Source organism: Haliotis cracherodii, unplaced genomic scaffold (genome assembly GCF_022045235.1).
Source record: "Haliotis cracherodii isolate W230 unplaced genomic scaffold, xgHalCrac1.p SCAF_16, whole genome shotgun sequence".
Taxonomy (NCBI): domain Eukaryota; kingdom Metazoa; phylum Mollusca; class Gastropoda; order Lepetellida; family Haliotidae; genus Haliotis; species Haliotis cracherodii.
In genome coordinates, this window is record NW_027266271.1 from 21,822,345 (window position 1) to 21,849,042 (window position 26,698).

Consider the following 26,698-nt stretch of genomic DNA (forward strand, 5'->3'; position numbering starts at 1 on the left):
CAGCTATGACGGATGTCTGTAAATAATCAAGTCTGGACCAGACAATCCAGTGATTGACATCATGAACACTGATCTACACAATTGGGATACGATGACATGCATCAACCAAGTCAGCGAGCCAGGACACCCGATCCCGTTAGTCGCCTCCTACGACAAGCATGAGTTGCTGAAGACCAGTTCTAACCCAGAATAACCATGTAGTGTTTAATAAAGTCTCCTCGGCTTGGTGGCGTTATGACAGCTACTGATATCGTACTGATTCTACACAGAGTATTTCCGTATTAAAGTGCAGGATAGATTAAAATAGAGATAGATGCTTGGTGGTTAGTGTGTTTGTTACTTCATCAAACCGAAATATTAGAATTAATACAAGGCTGTAAAAGTTAATCAAACTGTTCATGACATACTAGCATTTTAACAAAATGTAAAAAAAGTTTTAGATCTTAAAAAAAGTGTAAAACTCTATCATTAAAATTCTTATAAACAGCGTTTGACTTACTGCGAAGTGTGTCCATTTGTCAGCCTGTGTGTTCTGGAAAAGACAATAAATGGTGAATAAATGAATACAGTCGTTCATTCCTTGAAACAAAGGACAGAGATCCTTGAAGTTGGAAAACCATGAAGACATGACACTTTCATGAAAACAGGTTTTCATAATAGTACTGATGCAACGTTAGATAAATAATTGTCTTCAAATCTACCTGACATGAAAATTAATGATTCAGGACTAAAGCAATTTATTGATTAAATTATCTTAATGGAGGACAAGGCATAAACATACCAGGAATACCAAAATGGACTTCATTAGTAATTTTGCCATTTAACTAAATGCTCATATCTTATTACTGTGATCATTGGATAAGGTCATGTCATCGGGGCAGAGTGAGCGAGTATTGTTTTACGCTGCTTTTAGCAATATTCCAGCAATATCATGGCGGGGGACACCATAAATGGGCTTCACACATTGTTACCATGTCAGGAATTGAACCCGGAGCTTCAGCGTGACGAACAAATGCTTTACCCACTAAGCTACCCGACCGCCCCACACCGGGGTAGATGGCAAACTGTTTTGTTTACTGTGTGTAATGAATGTATGCTGCCTGCTTGTACTAGTCTGGACTAATGTCGGTTTTATAGTGTTGCCCACTAAGATACCATGCTGCAGTGTAAGATGGATACCCAACTCAGACACAGTATACGACTCCAAGCCTACCAGAACTTGTGTTAGCCCATTAATGCCGAGTGCCAGGCAGGGTAACAACAAGTTCATTCATTTAATGTCTCTTGGTGTGAGACAGCTGGGGATTGGCCTACCAACCTTCCATCCAGGCTGACACTCTAGACACACCAGGTAGGCACTCTAGACACACCAGGCTGACACTCTAGACACACCAGGTAGGCACTCTAGACACACCAGGTAGGCACTCTAGACACACCAGGTAGATCCTCTAGACACACCAGGTAGGCACTCTAGACACACCAGGTAGGCACTCTAGACACACCAGGTAGGCACACCAGGTAGGCACTCTAGACACACCAGGTAGACACACCAGGTAGACACTCTAGACACACCAGGTAGACACTCTAGACACACCAGGTAGACACTCTAGACACACCAGATAGGCACACTAGACACACCAGGTAGGCACACTAGACACACCAGGTAGACACTCTAGACACACCAGGTAGACACACCAGGTAGACACACCAGGTAGACACACCAGGTAGACGCTCTAAACACACCAGGTAGACACTGGTAGACACTCTAGACACACCAGGTAGGCACACTAGACACACCAGGTAGGCACACTAGACACACCAGGTAGACGCTCTAGACACACCAGGTAGGCACTCTATCCTCTATAGGCCATGTACGTGGCAACGAATGCATGAATATCATGATACATATTTAGCAGCTCCATATAAGGCCATGACATTCCAAATTCAAAATGAAGGGTGGAGGCATTTTAAACGAGGCATCTATGAACATTAGCTAGCTGTCTACGGATATCAATCACATGACCCATGACTGTTTTATAGGATAAGGTACATGGTGTATTTAAGAAGGGAATGTACCTAGCAATATCCTATATCTCTAAGGACATGGGGACAATAAGATCATGTGAAGTGGGAGTTGATGTTGTTGTTTGTTGTTTAACGCTGCACTCAACAATATACCAGCTGTATGATGGCGGTCTGTAAATAATCGAGTCTGGACCAGGAAATCCAGTGATTGACATCATGAGCATCGAACCACGCAATTGGCATCGATGACATGCATCAACCAAGTCAGCGAGTCCACCTGATCCCGTTAGTCGCCTCTTACGACAAGCATAGTCACCTTTTACAGCAAGCATGGGTTGTTGAAGAACTATTCTACCCATATCTTCACAAGTTGAGTTGATATTGAGAAAGACAAGGATGAAAAATGTAACAATGTCATAATGTGAGATGGACCACTCACTTGTTTTCTCTGACCATGGAGTCATAGTACTCACTCTGCTCCTCGCCCATCACACTGGCACTCAGGCTGAAACCACCCACAACACGTTACCATGCAGTAATACTAGCCCCTACAAGCATCCTCAGGGGCTGACCATTCCATATTCTAGGGGCTGATGTGGGAGGGAGAGTTCGGGAAATTGTTTCATTTACAGGTTACATGGGGTGTCTCCTTAGAGAAAGAGACCTTGTTTGAAATATGCCTCTGTTCATGCAGTAGTTAAGGGTACCGGTTGGATAAAAATGGTTGTATACTCCCCAGGAAGCTGAGAATGAAATTTCAGTGCACACCATTCCATATTCTAGGGGTAGGGGTGGTGGAGAATGTTTTGGGTGAATTGTTTGAAAAAAATAAAATATCTGCTCCTGAAAATACAGGCTTCGTTATGCTGCACACTAAAACACATGTTGTATTGGGTGTCTACATAGAGATAGACTTTGTTTGGAATAAGTCTCTGTCCACCCAGTAGGGAAGGGTACCCGGTAGGATGATGGTAATGATGCTGCAAACCTTGGAATTTTTCACATCATTTTTATAAAAAATTGCCTGTCTTAAAGTGTTCACTGAAAAAACATTCATCTAAAAAACCCAAACCCCAGGTCCCCCTCCAGGGTCAGATCTACAAAGGGATCATTGCACTACGACTGTTGTAAGTCTATGTTACAGTATGGGAGTATCATCACGTACAGTATCATCTCAGTGCAACGATCGCTTTATGAAAAGGGGCCAGAATATTAAATGGTCAGTCCCCTATGAAAATAATGAAAAGTTTTCAAGTGGTTTCTGTGTGAAATGTTTTAACTTTTCTGAAGGTTCAAATTAAAAACAGCTAGAAAACAGCATCTCAGGGTGTCATTCCCAAAAGCGATCTCAGGTTTACGACTATCATAACACTAGGTTACAGTATGGGAATTACTATCGTCTTAGCTCTAAGATCGCTTTGTGGAACAAGACTCAGGAGAGTTTTCAAGTTTGATTTAAAAATAACTAAAATTCACATCGCTTCAAAAAAAATCTCATTGTTCACCAAAACATTCATTAGAGATAAGATAGAAAACTCCAAGTTTTTGAATATACAGAAACAAACCTGAAAACTACATATTTTTCCTGGTCCATTTAGCACATCCAACTAGCAAACAACACCAAGGGAAGCTCAGGCCAATCAGCTAGCAAGTTGGAGTCATGTCATTCAAACACAACTTTGTATGTCAAACTCAAATTTTACAAAGCGTATCATCTGGCCATTTAATTATTACCCTACACAGAGACAATTCTCAGTTTCACACATGGAACTAACATTTAAATATCCAGATGGCTAATGTCCATGTTGCTTCCATCTCCCACAGCTGGAACTCACAAAGTTGAGATGAACTGTACATTAGACCAAAGATGACACACAACATGGGTCTACGAATGTCATCTGTTATCCATCCGTTACCATGTCACACACTTTACAGCAATATTTAAATCTGAACGCACAGCCTATGGTTCCCATCCCAAACAACAGACACAACACAGGTTTATCTGGAACTTCAAACTAAATGCTGTTGGCAGGCAAATAGTGACAAATATCCAAAAGTTTATTTTACAAATTCGGATTTGTTTTAAGTTCTTATTTTTTCATTTCAAAGGTATTTTACCAATGCATTCAATGATATAATAAAAAATTAATAATTAAGGCCTCTTGTTCTTTATTGAACCCGTTATCAACCAAAAACAAGTCCCCGGATTCTGATTTTTGAAATTTTTGTGACATTTGCTATAGACATAGGCTTGAAAGTCAGCCTCTGGGAATGTCAAGATAAATCCCTGAACAATCCCACATCCAACATCTTACTCAACATGACCAACGGATGTTTATCACATCAAACTAGCAACAAGCATCTCAAGTCTGCAGGTACTACAAGGCATGAAGGGTACAGAAAGACGGGGTACAGGAAGATGTCGCAGTACAGGATACATGAGGTACCTACCCTGGTGCCATGTGCACCGTGGAGGGCTGTCCAGCTGTCTTTGGTGTGCTGGTGCCAATGACTAGACCCCCTTCTCCTGTCTCCAGGTTAGCAATCTGAGGAAGACAATTGCACTACTGTCCAAAATTGTGAAAAATAGGTATGCCATAATCTTATTGGTTGGAAACTATTCTTAATTGGGTTCAAAGATTTGCCATCTTGTGGACTGTTCATGGACTACTTTTCTTGCTGAATAAAATTTTTTTCTTTCACTTTAAGAAAATATGAAAACCACTTTATTCATCATGGTATCTTTTGCAACCAAGCAGTTTGGTTGGCATCAATGAGTGAGTTTGTTTAATGCCACTTTGAACCGTATCACCGCAAATAGCTACAAGATTGATGATGCAGGTCCTAGATGTTTACCACCAGTAGTTGGAGACAGTAGTTTGAAATCTTCGGTAAGTAGGTAAGTTAAAATGGAACTTAAACTTGCATGACACTTAGTGTTGTGGCTCCTACTTACACTGTCGTAGTACCCCGTCTCCTGCTCAGACATGAGACCCTTCTCTTCATGCAGCTTCACCAGGTGCTCCGCCCTGGCCTCATCAATGTCCATCTTGGCAATGCGCTCCTGGAAGGTCACCTGCTTGTCCTCGGCCTTCACCTCTGACGTGTGACCTTGTGTCAAGGCCACAACCTCAACAGGAACACTTCGCCTCTTGTTGTTATTTCGTTGCATACAGTCAGATGCATCCATGTTGTAGGCTTCGACCTGAGAACAGAGGAGGAAGTGACATCATTGCACCTCATGCTTGTGTAGCGGGCCCCAAGCCCCGTGATAGGATTTGTACCACGGACCTTCTAATCCGAGGTTGGACGCCTTGTCCACATGACCAAAGCAGGTAACCCCATCAGCAAGCTGACAAGGTAAGGATATCATCTGTGGGATGACTCCCGCCCTGCTACACGTACAATAAAATCACATTATTTCCTGTACCGATCCTCAGTGAGTGAGTGAGTGAGAGAGTGAGTTGGGTTTAATGCCCCTTCTAACAGTATTCCAGCTATATCACAGCATGTCAGCTTAACTTTGGGAGGAACGCCCAAAGTGATGCAGGTCTAAGATGTTTATAAGGGTGGATCCTGGACCCCCCACACTGGATCTGCCTATGTGTTTTCCACTTTGGTGAAACCCAGGAGCACGGGTATGTTGCAATCCGAAAAGTGTCTTGACTGAAAACGGTATTACTCTACAACTCTGGGAACAATAAAAATCTCAAAAAAAATAAGTGGAAACTACAACAAGTAACAAACCCTGAAGTTTGTCACGGTCATATGTCTTGATGCAGGGCTGTCTCTGTTCTTGAATGGCAGGCACTAAGAGTTTACAAGAAGTTATCCAATCCACGCTCGGCAAGTTGATAAAAAACATGTCAGATCAAAAAGCTATTGAAATGCCCTCTTATATAGATACAACAAGCTGTCTAGACACTGTCTTATCCGGAAACTTCTCGAATGATCAAGCCTGCTATGTTTGTAAACAACCAGGGCAGATAACTCTAATCCATTGCTGCCCCCAGCAGCACTCAGCCTTTTACAGCAACTTCAATCACTTGCAGCCACTAACAATTACTGCACACTAATTCACAATAGTGTCTTCTGACACATAACAATATACTATGAGAGTTTTGACAGTCGTAGGTCTACAGTAACTTCATGGAATGTGACCAGGGATTATATCCATCTGTCACAAGTTCAAAACAGTGCCTAACCAAGCAGTCATCCTACAAATCCCAGCACGTGCTGATACAACTGCCTCACCTGCTGTCCAAAGTAGATGAGTTCCAGTTCCTTCTTGTTCTTGTATTCCTGCAACTGACTGTAGAAGACCTTGGAGCGCCACATACGGAAGTACGTCTGTATGAGAGTGGCCGCTCTCTTAGCTGTGTACAAATTCTTGCGTTGTTCCTTCTCTGCAACCATCTTTGTCTGCTTCTTTCGGAACACTGCAACAGATATCTTGCTTCAATGCACAAGGACTGAACAATGCAATGCAATGTCATAAAGTTAGTTTTTTTTGCAATATGATACCTGTCTGTGTGAAGGTCTGAGGTAATCTCCATAGGAGGTCGCGCCAAACAGCATTGAGGCTCCGAAATTCAGACCAGAATATCTCATTCTGTATTTTGAAAACTGAAGTTTAGTCAGCTTTAGATTGGGCGTGCAAAATGTACTCAGAGTACACCTGATGCTACCTACTATGGTGTCCTCAAATCTTCAGGCAGAGAGGTATCGCATCAAATTAAATGATCTGGTTATAACTAAATTGACTGAAATGGGGATTTTTTCAACTAAGAATATGGCATACTCAAACAGATCTTCATCTGATATACTGACCAAATACACAATGACTTACAACATTTTCTTCCAACAAAGACTTGGTTGTTGACAGAAAATTGATTCAGTTCAAGGATAAAACAAGTATTTGTCACAGAGTGACGAAATATCCCCCGCCTGTACACCATAGTACCAAATATGAAGACAATCCAGAGATTAGTTCTTGAGATATCGCGGCAACACTGTTTTCCAACTCCAAAAGCAGATATGCCTGCTGTGACCTTGAAAATGGGGTCAAGGTCACCAAAACCGACTGGTGTCTGCGGAGTCTGTATATACACCATAGTTCCAAATATGAAGACATTCCAGAGATTAGTTCTTGAGATATTGCGGCAACACCGTTTTCCAACTCCAAAAGCAGATATGCCTGCTGTGACCTTGAAAATGGGGTCAAGGTCACCAAAACCGACTGGTGTCTGCGGAGTCTGTATATACACCATAGTTCCAAATATGAAGACAATCCAGTGTTTAGTTCTTGAGATATCGCGGCAACAAACAGGTGGGACGTACGGACGTACGTACGGACGGACGTACGGACGGTCGTGAATACTATATCCCCCGCTTCGCGCTTTCGCGCGGCGGGGGATAATAAAATGCATAGCAATCAAGTAACCATTACCACACATAATTCAAATATTGAATGGTAACTTTGTCATCACTCTACAAAGAGTAGAAATCACAGTTCACAGTTTACCTGCTTGTATTTTCCTTGCTTGTTCTTCCTCATTTCTTCTGTTTTCCTTGGCCCTTTTTCGCACCAAGTGACCTCTGTATGCAGTTTGTATGGAGACAGCGGCATTGTGGCGCTGTTTGATCACCGGCTTGTACACCTTCCTGGTATGTAGCCCACGTGCCACTGACAAAAGACATCGTAACGTTGGTAAACATTGTGACCAACCAATCCTCATTGTAGTTGCATCTAAAGACAAGCACTGAGTGTACTCGGGACCTATCCTGTTCTGGAATCCCCAAAGTTTGGTTTTGTATGTTTTTTGTTTAATGCCGCACTCAACAATATTACAGCTATATGACAACAGTCTCTAAGTAATCGAGTCCGGACCAGACAATCAAGTGACTGACATTATGAGCATCGATCTACGCATTTGGGATACGATGACATGCATCAACAAAGTAAGCGAGCCTCTCACAAAAAGCATAGTCAAGGAGATCATTACAATCAGATAGGAACATCTGATATGTTATGTATCAATGAATGCTCCCTTACAGACTGCTCCCTGAGCAGGGTTTGCTGGTAAACACAGTAATTTGGTAATGGCTGCCAGCTGTCAAGCATGTACACATATCACTTGGGATTTTCAACCAGACAGTCAGTCCAGCTTCATGATATGATAATGGTGCTGGTTCATTCTTTCCAACTTCATGCCTACCTTCACAAGCAGTTAATGGTGACAATCAATTGACAGTTAAGGCAAACCTACATTTCTGTAGAACAATGGCCGCCCTGCGTCTCTGCTGTACAACTGTCTGGTACTCCTTCCGCACATGCCATCCTCGGGCAACTGCAATATATATGGAGGACTATGGCATCTGAAGCAGGTATGGTACATAAAAAAACAGACATAAGGGGATTGGGACCTACTCACAAAGGAGAAACAAGCATGGTTTACTTGGGACTTACTCTGCCCTGGAATTCACAAAGGGGACACAAGCATAGCTAGGCACCTTGGGACCTACTTTGCCCTAGAATTCACGAAGGGGAAACAAGCATAGCTAGGCACCTTGGGACCTACTCTGCCCCGGAATTCTCAAAGGGGAGACAAGCATAAGGTTACTTGGGATCTACTCTGCCCCAGAACTCACAAAGGAGAAACAAGCATGGGTTACTTGGGATGACAAAGATGTTGATAATACACAATACATAAGAGTGAAGGATGAATAAATGTCTTACATTTCTGCATGATGAGCGCTGCCTTGTCTCGCTGCCACTTCATGCGGAAGAAGCGTGTTCGACTGAGCCAGCGCCTCACACAAGCCTGGACTAGAATCAACTTCTCGTAGAAGCTCTCGTACCTCCGAGCAAGTTCCTCCACATGGTAGTACTTCAAGAAAACCTGCAGGATAGAAATCCATGAAAAGGCCACTTCTCTCACTTCTTTAACATTTGCAAAATTACAAACAAATATTTATCGGTATTTATGATATTAATCCACAAGATCTTCATTCAGTGAGTGTTCGTGGATCTCACAAATGTATTGACATGTTACTCATAAGAGGAAACCCACTCAAGTAATGAGTATTGATAACGGAAAAAAGAACATGGCCTACATCTCAAAAGAAACATAGAAGGATAAGAAACTGCCATTGAGGATGCCATCACATGTCCTTCATCAAACACATGCCTAATGCCTACATCGAATATATAAAACACAACGGTACTTCAGATAGTGCCCTGTTGGAAGAAATGCCTGGTTAGAAGTGATCTTAGACACGAAATGATGATCCTGAAATTTTCATTGCAGAAACGAGTTTCTGGATCCTTGCTTTTAAGTCAGTTCTGAATGGTGACTAAAGATTCTTTTATGAACTGCTTTGATATACAATATTTAAGGTTATATCATATTAAGCCACACAAATGAATGCAGTCATGTTCCTGCCTAATTTTAGGGTTATCCCCTATTTCATAAATAGTCATGCTGTCATACATATAGACGCACTGAACAAACATGGCTGATAGGTATTTGTGACATGCATGTGTACCAGCAGACATGAAGAATCGTATACAATTGAGGTCAAGCATGTAAGGTCAGTATCGCTTTTTTTTTAGTCACAAAAACAGGTATTGACCTCATACCGGTATAAAGTCTATGAATGTTTTATTGTATGATATAGAGTTTTAAAAAAACACAGAGACATCTGCTGGCTCATGTTTGGGGAAAACAACTTTAACGTAATTTCCATTCTATTTTTAGTAACTCAAATCAATACCATAATTATCAGACCTGATATCAGAGTCAATATGCTTTTCGGGCAATCTGACTTCATTTTGGCCAATGAATTTTGTGGAAATCTGTGCATTAAACAATGAATGCCAACACTGCATATGCACTAAATGAAGGAGAGGTCCGGTGCCCACCTTCGTCCTGCCGATGGCCCAGTGATGCAGCCCCAGCCTCTCCAGGAGCACGGTGCAGGTCTCGGCATTGATGGGGATCTTCTCATTCCACTGGAAGCACAGCACATGGTACCTGGGACACAGAGCACACAACCATCAACTCTACAGCTCCGATATCAAGCATGAGGGTCACAAGCCCTCAAGTCATTGGTTGTGGTTTGGTTTGGTTTGTTTGTTGTTCAACGCCACACTCAGAAATATTCCAGCAATATGATGGCGGTCTGTAAATAATCAACCAAGTCAGCGAGCCTGACCACCCGATCCCGTTAGTCACCTTTTAGGACAAGCATGGGTTGCTGAAGACCTATTCTACCCCGGAATCTTCACGAGTCCATTGGTTGTGGAGAGGAGTTGGATTGGTGAATGTGTTTAGTAGCTTGACTTGAGATTTACACTAAAGACATAACCCTCTGTCTTCATCCAGTCACTGCTGAGTGTTTGTTTGTTGTTTGTATGTTGCTTTAAGTCGCATTCAGCACTATTCCAGCCATAATCAAGTCTGAACAAGACAATACAGAGATTGACATCATGAGCATCGAGTCATGATTTTTGGGATACAATGACATGCTATCGACTAAAGACACCAAGCCTGACAACATGATCCATTTAGTTTTTTTACAACAAACAGAGGTTTCAGGGACCACCATGGAGAGCCACTGTTTGAAGCACCCTCACATCAGAAAAATGATATTGACAATAACAATATCATAATGGCCAAAATTACGTTAATCATAAATACACCTTATGTATGATACAAAAGCAGACAATGCCAAAATCATTATTTTAACATTCCATGGATAAGACTGAGGAAGCCATCAAAACCTACCTCTTGAGGAACTCACTGAACTGTATCCTGTGAGAATAACCTTGCCTCCTGATCCGAGTAGTCTCCAGGACGCCAGTATACTTCAGCTGAAGCATCACCTTCTCGGACTCGAAGTGATCAGGGTCCTTTTTGTCGTTCGGCTTGATACATCTGTTTCAGTGAACAAAATATCATTATAATTCTTCAAATTTCTTTTGGAGCATGTACAAATATTTATCAGAGAAGAGACAGTTATTTTGTTTTACAGATGACCTTGCCCTTAATTTTTTGAAAACTGACAAAATAATTTCCTGTTATTTCTACCCCCAGGTTTTTATGTTTGCCTAGAAAACCAATAAAATCTGTAAAACAAGTGGTCTGGTTCACTGTACATATGCAAGTACAGGAAACAGGCACAGAAAGACAAGTTTAGAAAGATGGGAAATGGTAGGTGAGTGAGCAAGTGATATTGCTGGAATATTGCTAAAAGCGGCATAAAACTCACTCACTCACTATTCCAGGACAGTGGTTCAGATTCAGTGTTTTTATAAGATGATGAGCCTAAATACATTTGGATTACAGTTACTTTATGAGGAGGGATTTTGTGAAAAATGAATGAATGACAGAAAATGTTACCTGACAAAATGTGGGGAGCCAGCCACCATCTTGGCCAGGAGGTCCATAAGAGAGAAGCGGAAATACGTGGACACGGTCTGCTGGATCCGGGTCATGCTGGTGGAACCAGATGCATTCTGGAACCGACATCACATACTCGTCACATACCCATCATATACTGGGAATACAAACACCCTTAGGTTTAAAAAAATAATAGAATCGGTTCTCAGGCAATAACTTCTGAAAAAATAGTGCGAACGGGCAGTGTGTATTTTTGGCAAGGGTTGTTCAAACTAGCATGTAACCAAATAAATAGTTGTGTATCATCAACTGAGAACCAAGACTATTATATTTTTTAGCCTAACACTGAAACCCTGTTAATCTGGACACCCTCTGTCACGGACACTGTTACGATCATACATGAATATATAAAGGGACATCACTCTGTACTCCAAGGAATGAGGGAGTGGGGTTTCACACAACTTTTAGCAAAATTCACAAAGAATGGTGTAAATCCTGAATAACACAGTTTCACTGTTATTGAGATTTACATCTCATGGACATAACGTTTCTTCAATGAAAATATATGAATACACAAAAACATGTCCTTTAAATAATCATGCTTCACACATCATGCACAACAAATTTATGTAAGACCAATCTCATTGAATTCAGATCTTAGTTCTCACCACCTGCAAACAAAGATCTGAAGACATCCCATAACATCAGAATATATCAGAACAACCTTTCATTCGACCAATCAGAGCAGGAAAGTGACAGTCGGAATGTGTTTTCTAATTGTGCAACCTTGAAAAAGTTAACACAGAGTATTTATTCAACAACAGTTACGGGCTGTAAAAATCATCGTCTATCTCATGCTTAAATGATATAAACATTATGTGAGTGAGTGAGTGAGTATGGTTTTACGCCGCTTTTAGCAATATTCCAGCAACATCATGGCGGAGGACACCAGAAATGGGCTTCACACATTGTACCCATGTCGGGAAACGAACCCGGATCTTCGGCGTGACGATTGAAAGCTTTAACCACAAGGCTACTCGACCGCCCCTATAAACATTGAAATGGAAGACACTTTCTATAGCCCTATTAGACATTCAAGAATCTCTCTGTTATTCAGTTTTTCAATTTTGAATCATATTTTTCAAAGCAAAGTCAGGCATGGAAGACACCAGTTCGAAACTAGTGGTGTAAAGCTTTAGAAAGCTGCTTTCTGATTGGCTAAAGTAGACTTCTTGTTAGTCATTTCATTGGTTGGTCAAAGTTCATGAAAGATCGTTCTGACATGAGATGTAATGGGATGTCCTCAGATCTTTGTTTAGCAGTAGTGAGCACTAACATCTGATTTCAAAGAGTCTCATTTAAAACTGAAGTCCTATTCAAACGTTAAACAAAATACATCCTTTTCAGAGCTGAGGCTTTCTTTATTGCACAATATTCATTTGTTTTTCTGTAACATCTAATACAAGAATAGGAAAACCATTGAAGGTATTTTAGAATGTTCCAAGTGATTCACACATCAGCCATGCAATCCTTTAATTTCATACATTTTGAAATTTATTTTGCTAATCACATTTTCTTGGAGTGCCTACTGTGAACTGTGCAATTACTCCCAGGTTTCCATTGTCTACTTTCATTTATGCACAAGCCTGCTAACTCTAACCTCAACACAATATTAATGCTATTCAAGTGGGCAAAGCGCTAAAATAATTATCACATTTCACATCACACAAAAAAATTCAATTACTATGCTTTTTAAAAAAAATTAACTCAGTTTTAGCGCTTGATCAGACTTAAAGATTGTTACTGATCATCAATGATTGGCTATTTCTACTAGGTTGTATGTGTGTTTTGTCTAAAATAGGACCTCAAAACTGTCCTTTTTTTAAATCAAATGTTGCATCTACTATTTCATCATAATCAATATTATTAAATAAATCGAGAAAATATTAAATGGAAGCAAAATGACATGAAAAGTGAATATAGTGTGTGATGAGGTTTCATGATAGCTCTCAGTGGTTGTTCAGATACTTTCAATATACATACCGTATTAGATGTAATAAGCACCCCGCTCTAATAAGCGCCCACGGAGATATTTGCTAATATATTGGCTAGTGAACAATCCCAATTGGCACCCCTTCCGATTGATCAATGTACCCAAGACATTTTTTCACGTATAATATGCACGCGTGTGTTATATGCACCCTCAATTATGGGCAATTAAATTCTTGAAAAATATATCTGTCGTACATAAACATTTCAGGCTGTCAACATAAATCACAATATTTATCTTTCAACTCTGTTTTTTTCACCAAAATAATATTCTAATAAGAGCCCCCTCTTTCTAATTTTGAGAGCGCCCTGGGCGCTTATTACGTTGAATACGGTAATACATTTACTCCCCTCTAAGATAGGTCACATACTCCTGACAACATAATACATTTACTCCCCTCTAAGATAGGTCATATACTCCTGTCAATATAATACATTTACTCCCCTCTGAGATAGGTCTCATACTCCTGTCAATGTAATACATTTACTGCCCTCTAAGATAGGTCATATACTCCTGTCAATATAATACATTTACTTCCCTCTGAGATAGGTCATATACTCCTGTCAATATAATACATTTACATCCCTCTGAGATAGGTCATATACTCCTGTCAGTATAATACATTTACTCCCCTCTAAGATAGGTCATATACTCCTGACAACATAATACATTTACTCCCCTCTAAGATAGGTCACATACTCCTGTCAACATAATACATTTACTCCCCTCTAAGATAGGTCACATACTCCTGTCAATATAATGCATTTACTGCCCTCTAAGATAGGTCACATACTCCTGTCAACATAATACATTTACTCCCCTCTAAGATAGGTCACATACTCCTGTCCACATAATACATTTACTGCCCTCTAAGATAGGTCACATACTCCTGTCAACATAATACATTTACTTCCCTCTGAGATAGGTCTCATACTCCTGTCAATATAATACATTTACTGCCCTCTAAGATAGGTCACATACTCCTGTCAACATAATACATTTACTGCCCTCTAAGATAGGTCACATACTCCTGTCAACATAATACATTTACTCCCCTCTAAGATAGGTCACATACTCCTGTCAACATAATACATTTACTCCCCTCTAAGATAGGTCACATACTCCTGTCAACATAATACATTTACTGCCCTCTAAGATAGGTCACATACTCCTGTCAATACAATGCTTTTAATGATAAAATAGGTCTTTTCTACTTTTAATATAATGATAATACTTATCTCAATGATTGCTCTTAAAGTTCTATTCTATCACCTAGTAGCAGCCTGGATTAAGAACAATTTGAATATTAACCTAAATAAATTCCAAACATATTAACTGAATTAGCTCGTAAACACTGGATAAACACAATTTTGAAGCAGTAACAAATTCCAGGACAGATAATTTTATCAAACGAGTAAAAAATAAAATATTGAAGCAGTAATATAATCTTACTCTAAATTACCTGAAGTGAAAAATTTAAAAAACATTTCATGTCAGAAATTAAGTGGTAGAGTTTGAGTGATGTTACTTTTTTCAATAAAAAACAGACATGATAATGATGAATGAATGCAAGGAGAATACATGGGGAATAAAACAGTGTTGGAAGGTTCAAATACAGCAGGAAGGAGTTTGTAAGCCACACAGGATATATTCAAGAACTGGATCAAGTCTCTGAACTAATTGTTTCCCGATGTCTAAGAAGAGGCTGAACTCTGTGACAGAAAAAGCGCTACATTGAGGCAGATCACGGCAAACGTTATGATACTTACAAGAGCATTCAAATAAATCTGTAAGACATAGTCGAACACAACTCTAACACAACTCTAACACAACACTGACACAAATCAGTTACTACAGCTACACATGTTGTAAACACAAAATAGATCAATCAAGTTGTAGTTCTTATTCAGTTGAAGTAGGAAATCTCAGCTGCAGATACAGACAGGAGTGAGTGAGTGAGTGAGTGAGTGAGTGAGTGAGTGAGTGAGTGAGTGAGTGAGTGAGTGAGTGGGGTTTAATGCTGCTTGGAACAGTATTCCAGTTATATCACAGCTTCAACTTTATGTTGGAGGAGAGCCAGAAGTGATGCAGGTCTGAGTCCTTTACCACTTTGGTGAAACCTACGAGTATGGGTATAGTGTTGAGAAACACATCTGGAGTACCGGGATTCAAACCCCAAACCATAGGTTCCTGGCACAGTAAAATGTGGTGCCATTGACCACTGGGCCATCTTTGTCCAGAGAGTACAGGACACTGCCAACACTACTGAATTCTGAGAATATCAGTATCAAGTCCCTACACAAAATGACTTTTTGCGTACAGTTAGACTTTGTTAACTCAAAAGGCACCACAAAAGATATATTGAGTTAAATGTTTGTCAGCATCTTCCCGAGGCAAGAGAGTTAACTGGCTTTAAAAGTCCAGTTTCCACCCTTGACAAACTAAGCTGATATTATGGAGTAACATTTTGGCTGGACTAACAAGTCTTAGTCCAATCAAAATCGCGGTCCGAAATCGAAATCCGATTCGTAAACTGTCATGCAGATTTCGGTCGATTGGAGGATTTGCAAAGCATGTGCACCGCTAACTCGTTGTCAACAGATATTTTCCAAACCTTTTCATGTTTTTAATCAAGGTGCTTGCATGATTAGATGCACTCCGTAATGTAAGACTCGTTTTATCACAATATAGATCTTGATTATCGATCAGATCATCTTGACAGGGCGTCACCGTTTTGTTTGAAGCAAATGCAAGTGAAACAAGAGGTGGAATCTGATTGGTCCATAGGAGAGGCATAGAACTCGTAATAGCCACTGATGGCGCCACGATCAAGACCAGGAATTCCAGCCTAGTTCAGTAAGGCTGGAAACTGGACTTTAAAAGTCAGTTAACTCTCTTGCCTCAGGAAGATGAGCAGTCAGCAACATTCCAGCTACCAGTATGGCAGCCTGTGAGTAATCCAATCTGACCAGGCAAACCAGTGACTGACAGCATGAGCACCATCCCCAACCCACTGGGATACAATGTCTTGCAGTCAGTCAAGTCACCAAAACTGACCACCTGTCCCAAGTTAGTGGCATCTTACGACAAGCAACAGAGTGCTGCGGAACTACCATAACAGGAGATCCACATGGGTGTCAACTGCAGTTCAAGCCATACAAAATGCCCATATCAAACAACAATGTGGATTTAAGAAGGTTCTGCTCACAGTTCACAAGATTTCATTGTAATTGAGGAATTATGTATTGCTAAAGAAAATGTTTTCATTCTTAATGAAAAGGCTGAAACCCCATCATAAGAAAAAGGGTCTACTGATAGAAAAATAGGTCTCTCTGACTAACATAAAATAGAGATTAACCAATGTTCTATGAGGAATTATGAATTATTGTCCCGAATGAATGAATGGTGTCAATCTCAAACCTTTGGCAAGGGACAGCATTCGTTAACGAGGGACAGATAATCAGGAATTCTGAGTTTCGAGCAGGTTATTCTATATACACATGTATTACTCACTGAGATTTTAAGAGAGAAAATGAAGAGAAAAAGTACGAAAGGTCAACCCAACAGAGAAACATCACTGAAGCAGCCTACTTAGTTTGTTTGTTTGTTTGTTTGTTTGTTTGTTTGTTTGTTTGTTTGTTTGTCAGCAATTTTCCAGCTATTTGACGGCAGTCTGTAAATAATCGAGTCTGGACCAGACAATCCAGTGGTTGACATCATGAGCATTGATCTACACAATTGAGATATGACGACATGCATCAACCAATTCAGCGAGTCTTACCACCAGATCCCGTTAGTCGCCTCTTACGGCAAGCACAGTCGCCTCTAATGGCAAGCATGTGTTCCTGAAAAACTATTCTAACCTACTGTTCCGATAATGTGATGTTAACAATTTATAATGTTATGAACAAGGGACGGCAAAACCGCACATGTGCAAATATTGGAAATGATTAAACATGATCATTTTACCCTTGTAGGTAATATAAGGATATACGATATTTTACATATCAATCCATGGCAACACAATACATTTAGCATTACTTTAGTCAGTCTATAATTACTTTACCACTATCTAAAAGATAACCTTATAACAATGTCTGCATTGTAGGTAGGTATACACACCCTGCTGCCTCCAAATGCTGATCTGCTCTGAGGCTGGTAACTCTGGATTGTAAACCCGCTGTTGGTGCTCATGGGAGAGTTAAATGCACTGGATTTGGTGCTGTTGAAGTTGGACTTGAGACTACCTGTAGCCAGGTTTCCTGTTGAAGAGTGAGAGAGGTTGCTGGAATGATTCTTTGAAGTGAAATTACTGTCATGTCCTGGTTCGTTACTCAATGTGGAAGGGAAAGAGGGTCGTATTTACCACTTTAGTTGTATAGGTATTGGGCTGACAGCCCAGTACTTATGGAAGAAGAAACAAAATATAATTGAATATTCTACTCAAAAAAAGTTAAGGACCACCGATTCTTTCGTTAATCTGTCATGGCATCTTAAGACTTTTGTTCTGTGACAGTTGTAAATGTTCAACCTAATAAGAATGAAAATATATGCCATTCATGGGCGGATACAGCTTTTTTGAAAATGGGGGGTGCACAATTCAATTAAGATCTATTTATTGTCTTTGGTGGTAATTTATACAGAAATAAAGATTTTTTTCGAAACCCCCCCCTCTGTATCCATACATGCCATTTGTACTTCACCTGGAGAACAAATTGAAAAACAATGGACACAGTTTGTAAGGACAATGGCTCATGTACGCACAATGTAAATACAACTGTGAATATCTTTCATTTGCAGAGAAGAACAGAACATATAGCAGAACCCATCCCAGTTCTGTATCTGCCACACCTACACCCCGGTGTACCTGTCTTTGTGAGGGGCGTCTGGAACAGAGCCTTGACCACAGAGTTGCTGGACTGGCGCAGGATGTCAACGATCTCAACAGGAAGTCGATCTCTGTTCTTCTCCAGGAAGCCAGAGGCATCGTACATCACCTGGTGGATGGATAGACAGGGATTCTACTCAGCACAGTATATCCTGTTATACCTGAGGCGTTGCTCACCTTCTGGATGGATATATCATACGGGGATGCCACTCAACACTGTCTGATAAGAGCACCAGTACTTGACTATGAAAGGGAGGCACTCTTCCACAAATTCATTTTTAGAAATGCTAACAAAAAAGTAAGAATAGTCGTGTGCTACTCATTCATTATTTCAGGGTCGCCTTCAAATAAATATCTCGGGACAAACATTCCAAAACTTCATTAAAGTGGATCTCACCTTGCCAGCATAATGCTCGATAGCAAACTTGAGATTGTCAGCCTTCGGTCTTGTGTAGTAGGGCGAGTTGATGTTCTGATGGAACTTCTCTACAGAAACAAATGGTTACATATAACATAACATCCAAGACACATGTTAAAACAGAAATTGCAGTCAGTACGATTGAATAATTTTCTCCAAGGTAAAAGTCCCTCGTAGAAATGGTTTCTCCTATACCTAGAATCTGGCAATACCTCACCCAAAGTTGTCCTTTACCAAATAGAATCTAGCAATACCTCACACAAGGTGTCCCTTGCCAACTAAAGTCTGACAATACATCACACAAAGGTGTACCTTGCCAACTAGCGTCTAGCAATACATCACACAAAGGTGTCCCTTACCAACTAAAGTCTGACAATACATCACATAAGGTGTCCCTTGCCAACTAAAGTCTGACAATACATCACATAAGGTGTCCCTTGCCAACTAAAGTCTGACAATACATCACACAAAGGTGTCCCTTACCAACTAAAGCCTGACAATACATCACACAAAGGTGTACCTTGCCAACTTAAGTCTGACAATACATCACACAAAGGTGTACCTTGCCAACTAGCATCTAGCAATACATCACACAAAGGTGTCCCTTACCAACTAAAGTCTGGCAATACTTCACTTAATTGTGTCCCTTACCAACTAGAGTCTGGCAATACATCACCCAAAGGTATTTCTTACCAACTAGAGTCTGGTCAGTGGATTTGGGGAAGTTGCTCTCTTCATCCAGCAGACACAGGACACCCATGGGCTTCATCAGGAACATGTCCAGGATGGGCCGGTTGTCCACATAGCTCACATCCTTGGCATCAATACCTTCATTATGATACTCTTGCTGCAATATCGACAGGTAAATTATCATCACTGTCATCATGTAAATTTGCATCATAGTCACATGTAAAAAACAAATCAAAGTTTTTTTCAGACATGAGGCACTTTCAATCAAAGTTTTACAGAACTGTTTGTGGTATAAACTGTTGTCAGCAATATTCCAGGTAGGAGCTGATTGGCACAATCTTATAAAAATGATGTTCTTAATATACGTAACTAAACTAATGAAAGCAACTAAGAGACAATAATTGATTTTATCATAGGGATATATCTAATTAATTATTTAACATACAGTATTTTTTCGACGTAATAAGCGCCCCGCTCTAATAAGTGCCCACAGCGATATTTGCTAATATATTGGCACATGAACAATCACAATTAGCATCCCTTCCAATTGATCTATGTACACAAGACCTGTTCATTCGCGTATAATACATACTCCTGTGTTATATGCACCATTAAGAATGGGCAATTAAATTCTGGAAATATATATCTGCCGGCTGTCAGCATAAACAATGAAATTTATCTTTCAACTCTGTTTTTTTCACCCCCAAAATAATATTTTAATAAGAGCCCCCTATTTCTAATTTTGAGAGCGCCGAATTACGTCGAATACGGTATATAAACAATATGCTTTAAGCAAAGACACTGACTTATCAAAGTGTCGAAATGATAGAAGACCCTGCTATCCATAAATATGGTATCACTTTGGTCAATAATTCAGTTGACAATATATATTGTGACCTACCCTTGACCAATGGCAATGACAAATACAACTATTGCATGGATTATTTCAAGCGACATGTTACAAATAGTGCACATACCATCTCCCAGACAAAGATGTTCTGGTTGAAATAATACTGTATTTGTTCATTGGCAATGTTGATACAAAGTTGTTCAAAGGAGTTGCGTGTGAAGTTTTCAAACCCAAAGATGTCCAGAAGCCCAATCACCAAGCTCTCATCACTGAAACAGTTGAAAAGGAATTCTAAAGAAACATTCTAAAAAAATAAAACTACAATGCTCTGCAGCTCATCTGAATGTCCAAAATGTTTACATGATACATCAAATCATTTAAATAGTAATCATAAAGTTCCTATCCTTGGGGTAATAATGTCCACAACTGAACACATGTTCATAAACTATAGAAAAACATGCTGTATGTCATATTACACATTGATATCAACAACAACCAATTACACGTGTGGTAACCATGCTGTTCTATGAGCAATTTCAATGACACAGTCGTTGTGATCACACATACACATTCAGTTTCATCAACTTTTATTTTATTTCAAATGTCGCAACTTTTGAATCACTCAAGCACATGGGTACAATGTGTGAAGCCCATTTCTGGTGTGTGATATTGCCCAGCCGTGATATTGATATAATATTGCTGAAAGCAGCTTAAAACATTACTCATTCACTCACTAATTCACTCTATTAGAGACAACATGAATGTCAAAAGTCACAAAAGTGTACAATATCAAATTATATCTTTCAAAACAACAGATCTAGTTACTGTATATTGAGTTACAAACTGCTGAATGATGGCCAAATGTCATTTCAATATGGCTGCCATGACAGCCATGTTGCAAGTAGAATAAAGAAGTGAGGCACATTTACTGGTATCGTATACACGCATATGTATTCTTCATAAATACAGTATGGCATATATAAATAGGCTTCTGGTAATTTCTTAGTCTATTTGGTGAGGGGACAGTGTGAGGAGAACCGTGGTGGCATGTGGTCCTGTTGACAACAAACAGGCCACAAATCAGGTGAAGTGTATGTATGAACTCACTCAGATCTTTCTGTTTTGGCTGGTCTGAGGAGAGCACTGATCTTGTTGACGATCCAGCTGAAGAGACGGCCATACAGGGCCTTTGACATGGCGTCCCTGGCGTTGAAGGCCTCACGGAGGTTGTTGTTGCGGATAATGAGCTCACCCTTGGCTACCATTGCTGTTGAAGTGAGAGCTTCTTGAATGTCCTCAGAGTGTACTCCAAGCAGGGAGGATACTGGAAACAAACAACTTGATGAGAAGACTACAGAACAGTGTACTCCGAGATGGGAGGATACTGAAGACAAACAACTTGATTAGAAGACTATAGAACAGTGTACTCCGAGCTGGGAGGTTACTGAAGACAAACAACTTGATTAGAAGACTATAGAACAGTGTACTCCGAGAAGGGAGGATACTGAAGACAAACAACTTGATGAGAAGACTACAGAACAGTGTACTCCAAGAAGGGAGGATACTGAAGACAAACAACTTGATTAGAAGACTACAGAACAGTGTACTCCAAGAAGGGACGATACTGGAAACAAACAACTTGATGAGAAGACAACAGAACAGTGTACTCCGAGAAGGGAGGATACTGAAGACAAACAACTTGATTAGAAGACTACAGAACAGTGTACTCCGAGAAGGGAGGATACTGAAGACAAACAACTTGATGAGAAGACAACAGAACAGTGTACTCCGAGAAGGGAGGATACTGAAGACAAACAACTTGATTAGAAGACTACAGAACAGTGTACTCCGAGAAGGGACGATACTGAAGACAAACAGCTTGATGAGAAGACTATAGAACAGTGTACTCCGAGCTGGGAGGATACTGAAGACAAACAACTTGATGAGAAGACTATAGAACAGTGTACTCCAAGAAGGGAGGAAACTGAAGACACACAACTTGATTAGAAGGTTATAAAAGTTAAATTATATTGGAGAATTGGCTCGTTTATGATTTCAAATTGTTTGTGGTGATCTTATGATGAGGTTAAAAACATCAACCTTCAGCTACCAGTTTACCTCCTGGGGAGGAGATGACCTAAGTGCAGGCTATGAACCTACCTATATCTAGCAGACTCCTGTCACTGATGACACAGCAGTCCCCGGTGTGGTCCGACAGCTCTTTCTCCTGGAACTCCATGTTGCCAATGTGCAGGATCCCACACAGGATAGCATACACAGACGACACCTCCTGTGAGGAATACATGTATTCTTATTAAAGATCTTGGAAGACGACTCTTGGTGTATAGATTTAATTTTTAACTGTGAAAAACCTTGGATAGTTCAAGGATGCCTAGTTTGACAGGAGTGGGTAAAACTCTTAATCCCAGCAGTGATACCTCACTGGATGCCTATTGTGTAATACCTATTGTTTGAATGACATGGTTATATACTTGTTACAACTGCTGCTCAATAAACCGTGTTTGTGTATATATTCAAGTTGGTATTTCCGCTAGCCAAAGTGTGCAGTGAGGCCGTCTTATTGTTGATAGTCATTTTGAAGGCATAAATGTGAAGTATCATTCACATTTTTCGCCTTGAATTAACGGTCGCGTTAATTTCAAGAATTACTGTATAAAAAACTGTACCTCTTTCTGGAAACCAATTACATCAAAACATGTCTGAATGGCCTTGAACTTGACCCGGTGTACTGACAATGAGGCTATGTCTGGGGGAGCACTGGTGTATTCCTGGAGATACCTGAAACAGACAACCAAGAATACAAAACTTTCATTTTTATTTATTTAATTATTTCTTCAAAATTCCACATAAATGTTTGGGCAGCAGATGAAATTTATGACACTGATGATTAGCTAAATGACAAACACAGACATCAAAGACAGAGAACAGTAAATATATGTAGTGTGAACAGAAGAGATGCCCTCATATATTTCCTATCAACAGGAGAGACTTACTTGTACACTTTGCTCTTCTTAAGGTGGAACTTGTCATTGTCACTGGAGATCAGGCCGTCATGGACGTAATAGAAGATGTGGAAACTTTGCTCCCCTCTGAAGTAAACACAAGCATCACCTTCAAACTCCACCAACCAATCGTTTGGAGATCATAATCTTTTTAAGATGCTTTACATTACAGTTCTGTGACCCCATGCACAAAGCTAGATGTAACACAACCTGGAGAGTATGATGTTTAAAGTTGTTTTATAGTCAATGAGAGTAAAGCCTAGACACAATTTTATATTTCCACCTAAATAATTTCTTCTGCACCTTCAAAATTCACGCTTGTCTGTTAGCATCAGACTACTTAATTGTGCTGAGGACAAGTAAAAATCAAGAGTATTGAGGGCTATTATTCTGAACCAGTTCTCGATCCTTCAATATTGCTACAAAGTGGAACAGATTACAACTGATGGTGTAGTGTAGTTAGTTGGATTGCTTGGTTTGTTGTTTAACGCCGCACTCAGCAATATTCCAGCTATATGACGGCGGTCTTCAAAATAATCGAGTCTGGACCAGACAATTCAGTGATTATTATCATGAGCATCGATCCACGCAATTGGGATCGATGACCTGCATCAACCAAGTCAGCGAGCCTGACCACCAGATCCCGTTAGTCGCCTTTTACGACAAGCATGGTCACCTTTTACGGCAAGCATGGGTTGCTGAAGACCTATTCTACCCCGGAATCTTCACATAGTGTAGTCGTCGGAAGGTGTTCAAACCTCAACAGAGAGCTGCTAAACACAAGCCACAGCTTCAGGAAGATGTAAGGTATTCTTATGAAGATGAAAATGTCTGATACATTCAAGAGGTCCTGGGGAGGTCTGCAAATAATCAAGTCTGGACCAGATAATCCAGTGATTGAGTTCATGAGCATCGATCAACATAATTGGGAATGATAACATTCATCAACCAAGTCACCGAGTCAGGCCACACGATCCATTTAGTCACTTCTTATGACAAGCATAGGTTGCTAGGGGCCTATATTCTCACACGGACTCCCTATGGACCAGGGAAGGTCATCTTGCTGATAAGATTATACTCACTTTGCTTGATGAATGACACGCGACTTCTCCAGCAGATACTCAGTAATTTTGGCTGAAACAAAGAAGAGGATTCATACTGTAGTTCTTCTATCCACATCTATTAAATAGAATCCAGCTATCTAATTTGCTAGTTGCCATCTTGTAAAAACACCATAAAAGTTATTTGGCCAGTCTGAACAGCCATCATGACGACATAGTCTTTCATGTGACGTCATCTGCTTGTCATGTCATAATTGACCCAGTTCACATTTGGCATTCCCTTCTGAAACCCACTTCCTAATCAGCCAATCACTGTCATGGGTTCTAAATTCTCATTATGAGTGTGTGAAGTAACTGTTTTCAGACAAGCATATCTGATTTCTGTGTCACACTCTCAAACTGAAGTGTTGAGTTCCACTGTAACATATTATTGTGGGCACTTTATGCATCCTGCATTTCTATACATCATGAGACCGCCTCTGTGGTCTAGTGGTTGAGGGTTTGCCAAGAGATGGGAAGGTCTGGGGTTCGATCCCCGGACGCGTCACACCAAAAGACGGCAAAAGATGATACTTGTTGTTACCCTTTCTGGCGCTCGGCATTAAGGTGCTAAAACAAGGACTGGTCGGCTCGGAGTCAGTATACTATGTCTGAGTGGGATATTCATGTCAAACTGAGCCATAGTATCTCAGTGGGCTAGCACTCTAAAATCAGAATCAGTCCGGACTATCAGACACACACACACAAGAGATGAAGCTAAAATGTTTTAGAAAACTGACATCTAATTGGTTCAAGAACCCAGACTGGGTTCTCAAAGTGACCTGTTATGGAGCTGTGTTAACATCATCACACACAGAGGTATTGTATTGGAGCAAAAGATCTCCTGTCAACACAATTGATTTTGTTGATTTTGTTTGTGTACCCACTGTTATGTCTTTATGTAACTCAATGTAGTGGTCTATGGGAGATAACTCCAGACGGCTTAATGCGTTCACAGTATGATCTAGGGGAGATAACTCCGGTTATAAAATGTACTCTTCAGTTAGTGAGTAAGAAAGGGGGGAGTTCCAATATGTCAGCCTGCATGTATGCCATGTGCTCCATGTGAATTAAAACCCTTGCTCTACATTTTCTGAATCCATTATACAACACCTACCTCCCATGACAGTTCCGTGAGTTGTGAAGAACATCTCAAGGTACTTCCCGAACCGACTGGAGTTGTCGTTGATGACCGTCTTGGCATTACCGAAGGCTTCCATCAAAGGGTTGACTTGTAAAATCCTCTCCTCTAATGTACGATTTGGTGCCTAGGTGTCGAAACACAGATCTTAGTAGAGACAGTGAAAAATATGCCAGTTAATTTTGTTTATGTGGTAGATATATACTTCAGAAACTATCAAATAGAAACATATGGTGTTACACTGGGTAAGAATCAGGGCTTCTGTAAATGTCATCCAGCAAAATACCTGTACATCATTCAGGTCAACTATTAAAGGGGAACTAGGCATGTACCAATTTTGATAGAAGTTTTCTAAACTCAAAATATATTATGCAGATCAATTCCCTTTATTACAAACAGACAATGCCTCATTTCAAGGCTTAAGTTCTCGGCTGTAAATGGGCACCAGACCAGGCACAAAGTTTCTCTGTAATGGGTCCACACGAGAGTCGGAGGGCTGAATAGTACATCCCCAAGACTTGAGCACCATCGTCTCCATCTTACCTTGCCTAGCTGGGTGAGCTGCTGGACCAGGAGGTTGGCGCTCTCTGTCTTGCCGGCCCCAGACTCCCCGCTGATCACAATACACTGCAGCACACAAACATACTCAACATCATCTATGACAAGTGAGGCTCATCACATCCATATTTATGCTCATCGTCTATGTCAAGTGATGCTAGTCACATTGTAAGTTCAGCAGGATTACGGGGGTTTTATGCATCCCACATTAGGTTTTATACCATATGCTCATGGTATAAAACCTAGGGATGCATAAAACCTGATGTACCCTTTGTGATCCTCCTACAACAAAACTATCTTACCAACATGTTTTAATATAACATTGTCAAAGAATAAAAACAAATTCAAAACTGATAGAAAACAGCTGTTCTAATGAGCTGAGGTTAACTTGAGCTATATATATCACGTGACTTTCATTGACTCGGAAAAAGCGTGCAGCTTTTCGCATCGAAGCGGGGTATAAGGGATTTATTCTCCATCTCAGAAATCCACATGCAGCCTGACTTGATCGTGCCAGGGTATAAGGTATTTATTCACCCGCGGAGAAATTT

General features: G+C 40.3%; 1 protein-coding gene across 9 annotated transcripts in view; it reads right to left on the bottom strand.

Annotated features, from left to right (window-relative positions):
- Nucleotides 1–26,698, bottom strand: part of LOC139463930 (myosin-IIIb-like) — a 139,162-nt gene that overhangs the window by 16,023 nt on the left and 96,441 nt on the right. For 5 of the 9 annotated variants that reach the window (XM_071245378.1, XM_071245376.1, XM_071245371.1 and 2 more), the window contains 24 exons: nucleotides 26,133–26,216; nucleotides 25,566–25,716; nucleotides 24,431–24,482; nucleotides 23,340–23,435; nucleotides 23,013–23,124; nucleotides 22,486–22,615; nucleotides 21,433–21,649; nucleotides 20,453–20,594; nucleotides 19,479–19,632; nucleotides 18,765–18,853; nucleotides 18,347–18,476; nucleotides 17,602–17,741; nucleotides 15,249–15,266; nucleotides 11,430–11,545; nucleotides 10,815–10,964; nucleotides 9,950–10,061; nucleotides 8,765–8,927; nucleotides 8,295–8,375; nucleotides 7,550–7,711; nucleotides 6,280–6,464; nucleotides 4,982–5,230; nucleotides 4,477–4,571; nucleotides 2,465–2,530; nucleotides 500–532 (listed from right to left, as the gene is read on the bottom strand). In XM_071245378.1, the coding sequence (XP_071101479.1) occupies nucleotides 500–532; nucleotides 2,465–2,530; nucleotides 4,477–4,571; nucleotides 4,982–5,230; nucleotides 6,280–6,464; nucleotides 7,550–7,711; nucleotides 8,295–8,375; nucleotides 8,765–8,927; nucleotides 9,950–10,061; nucleotides 10,815–10,964; nucleotides 11,430–11,545; nucleotides 15,249–15,266; nucleotides 17,602–17,741; nucleotides 18,347–18,476; nucleotides 18,765–18,853; nucleotides 19,479–19,632; nucleotides 20,453–20,594; nucleotides 21,433–21,649; nucleotides 22,486–22,615; nucleotides 23,013–23,124; nucleotides 23,340–23,435; nucleotides 24,431–24,482; nucleotides 25,566–25,716; nucleotides 26,133–26,216 (2,927 nt within the window). The remainder of the gene's footprint in view (nucleotides 1–499; nucleotides 533–2,464; nucleotides 2,531–4,476; nucleotides 4,572–4,981; nucleotides 5,231–6,279; nucleotides 6,465–7,549; nucleotides 7,712–8,294; nucleotides 8,376–8,764; nucleotides 8,928–9,949; nucleotides 10,062–10,814; nucleotides 10,965–11,429; nucleotides 11,546–15,248; nucleotides 15,267–17,601; nucleotides 17,742–18,346; nucleotides 18,477–18,764; nucleotides 18,854–19,478; nucleotides 19,633–20,452; nucleotides 20,595–21,432; nucleotides 21,650–22,485; nucleotides 22,616–23,012; nucleotides 23,125–23,339; nucleotides 23,436–24,430; nucleotides 24,483–25,565; nucleotides 25,717–26,132; nucleotides 26,217–26,698) is intronic. The other 4 variants (XM_071245380.1, XM_071245377.1, XM_071245375.1 and 1 more) reach the window with 2 other exon arrangements.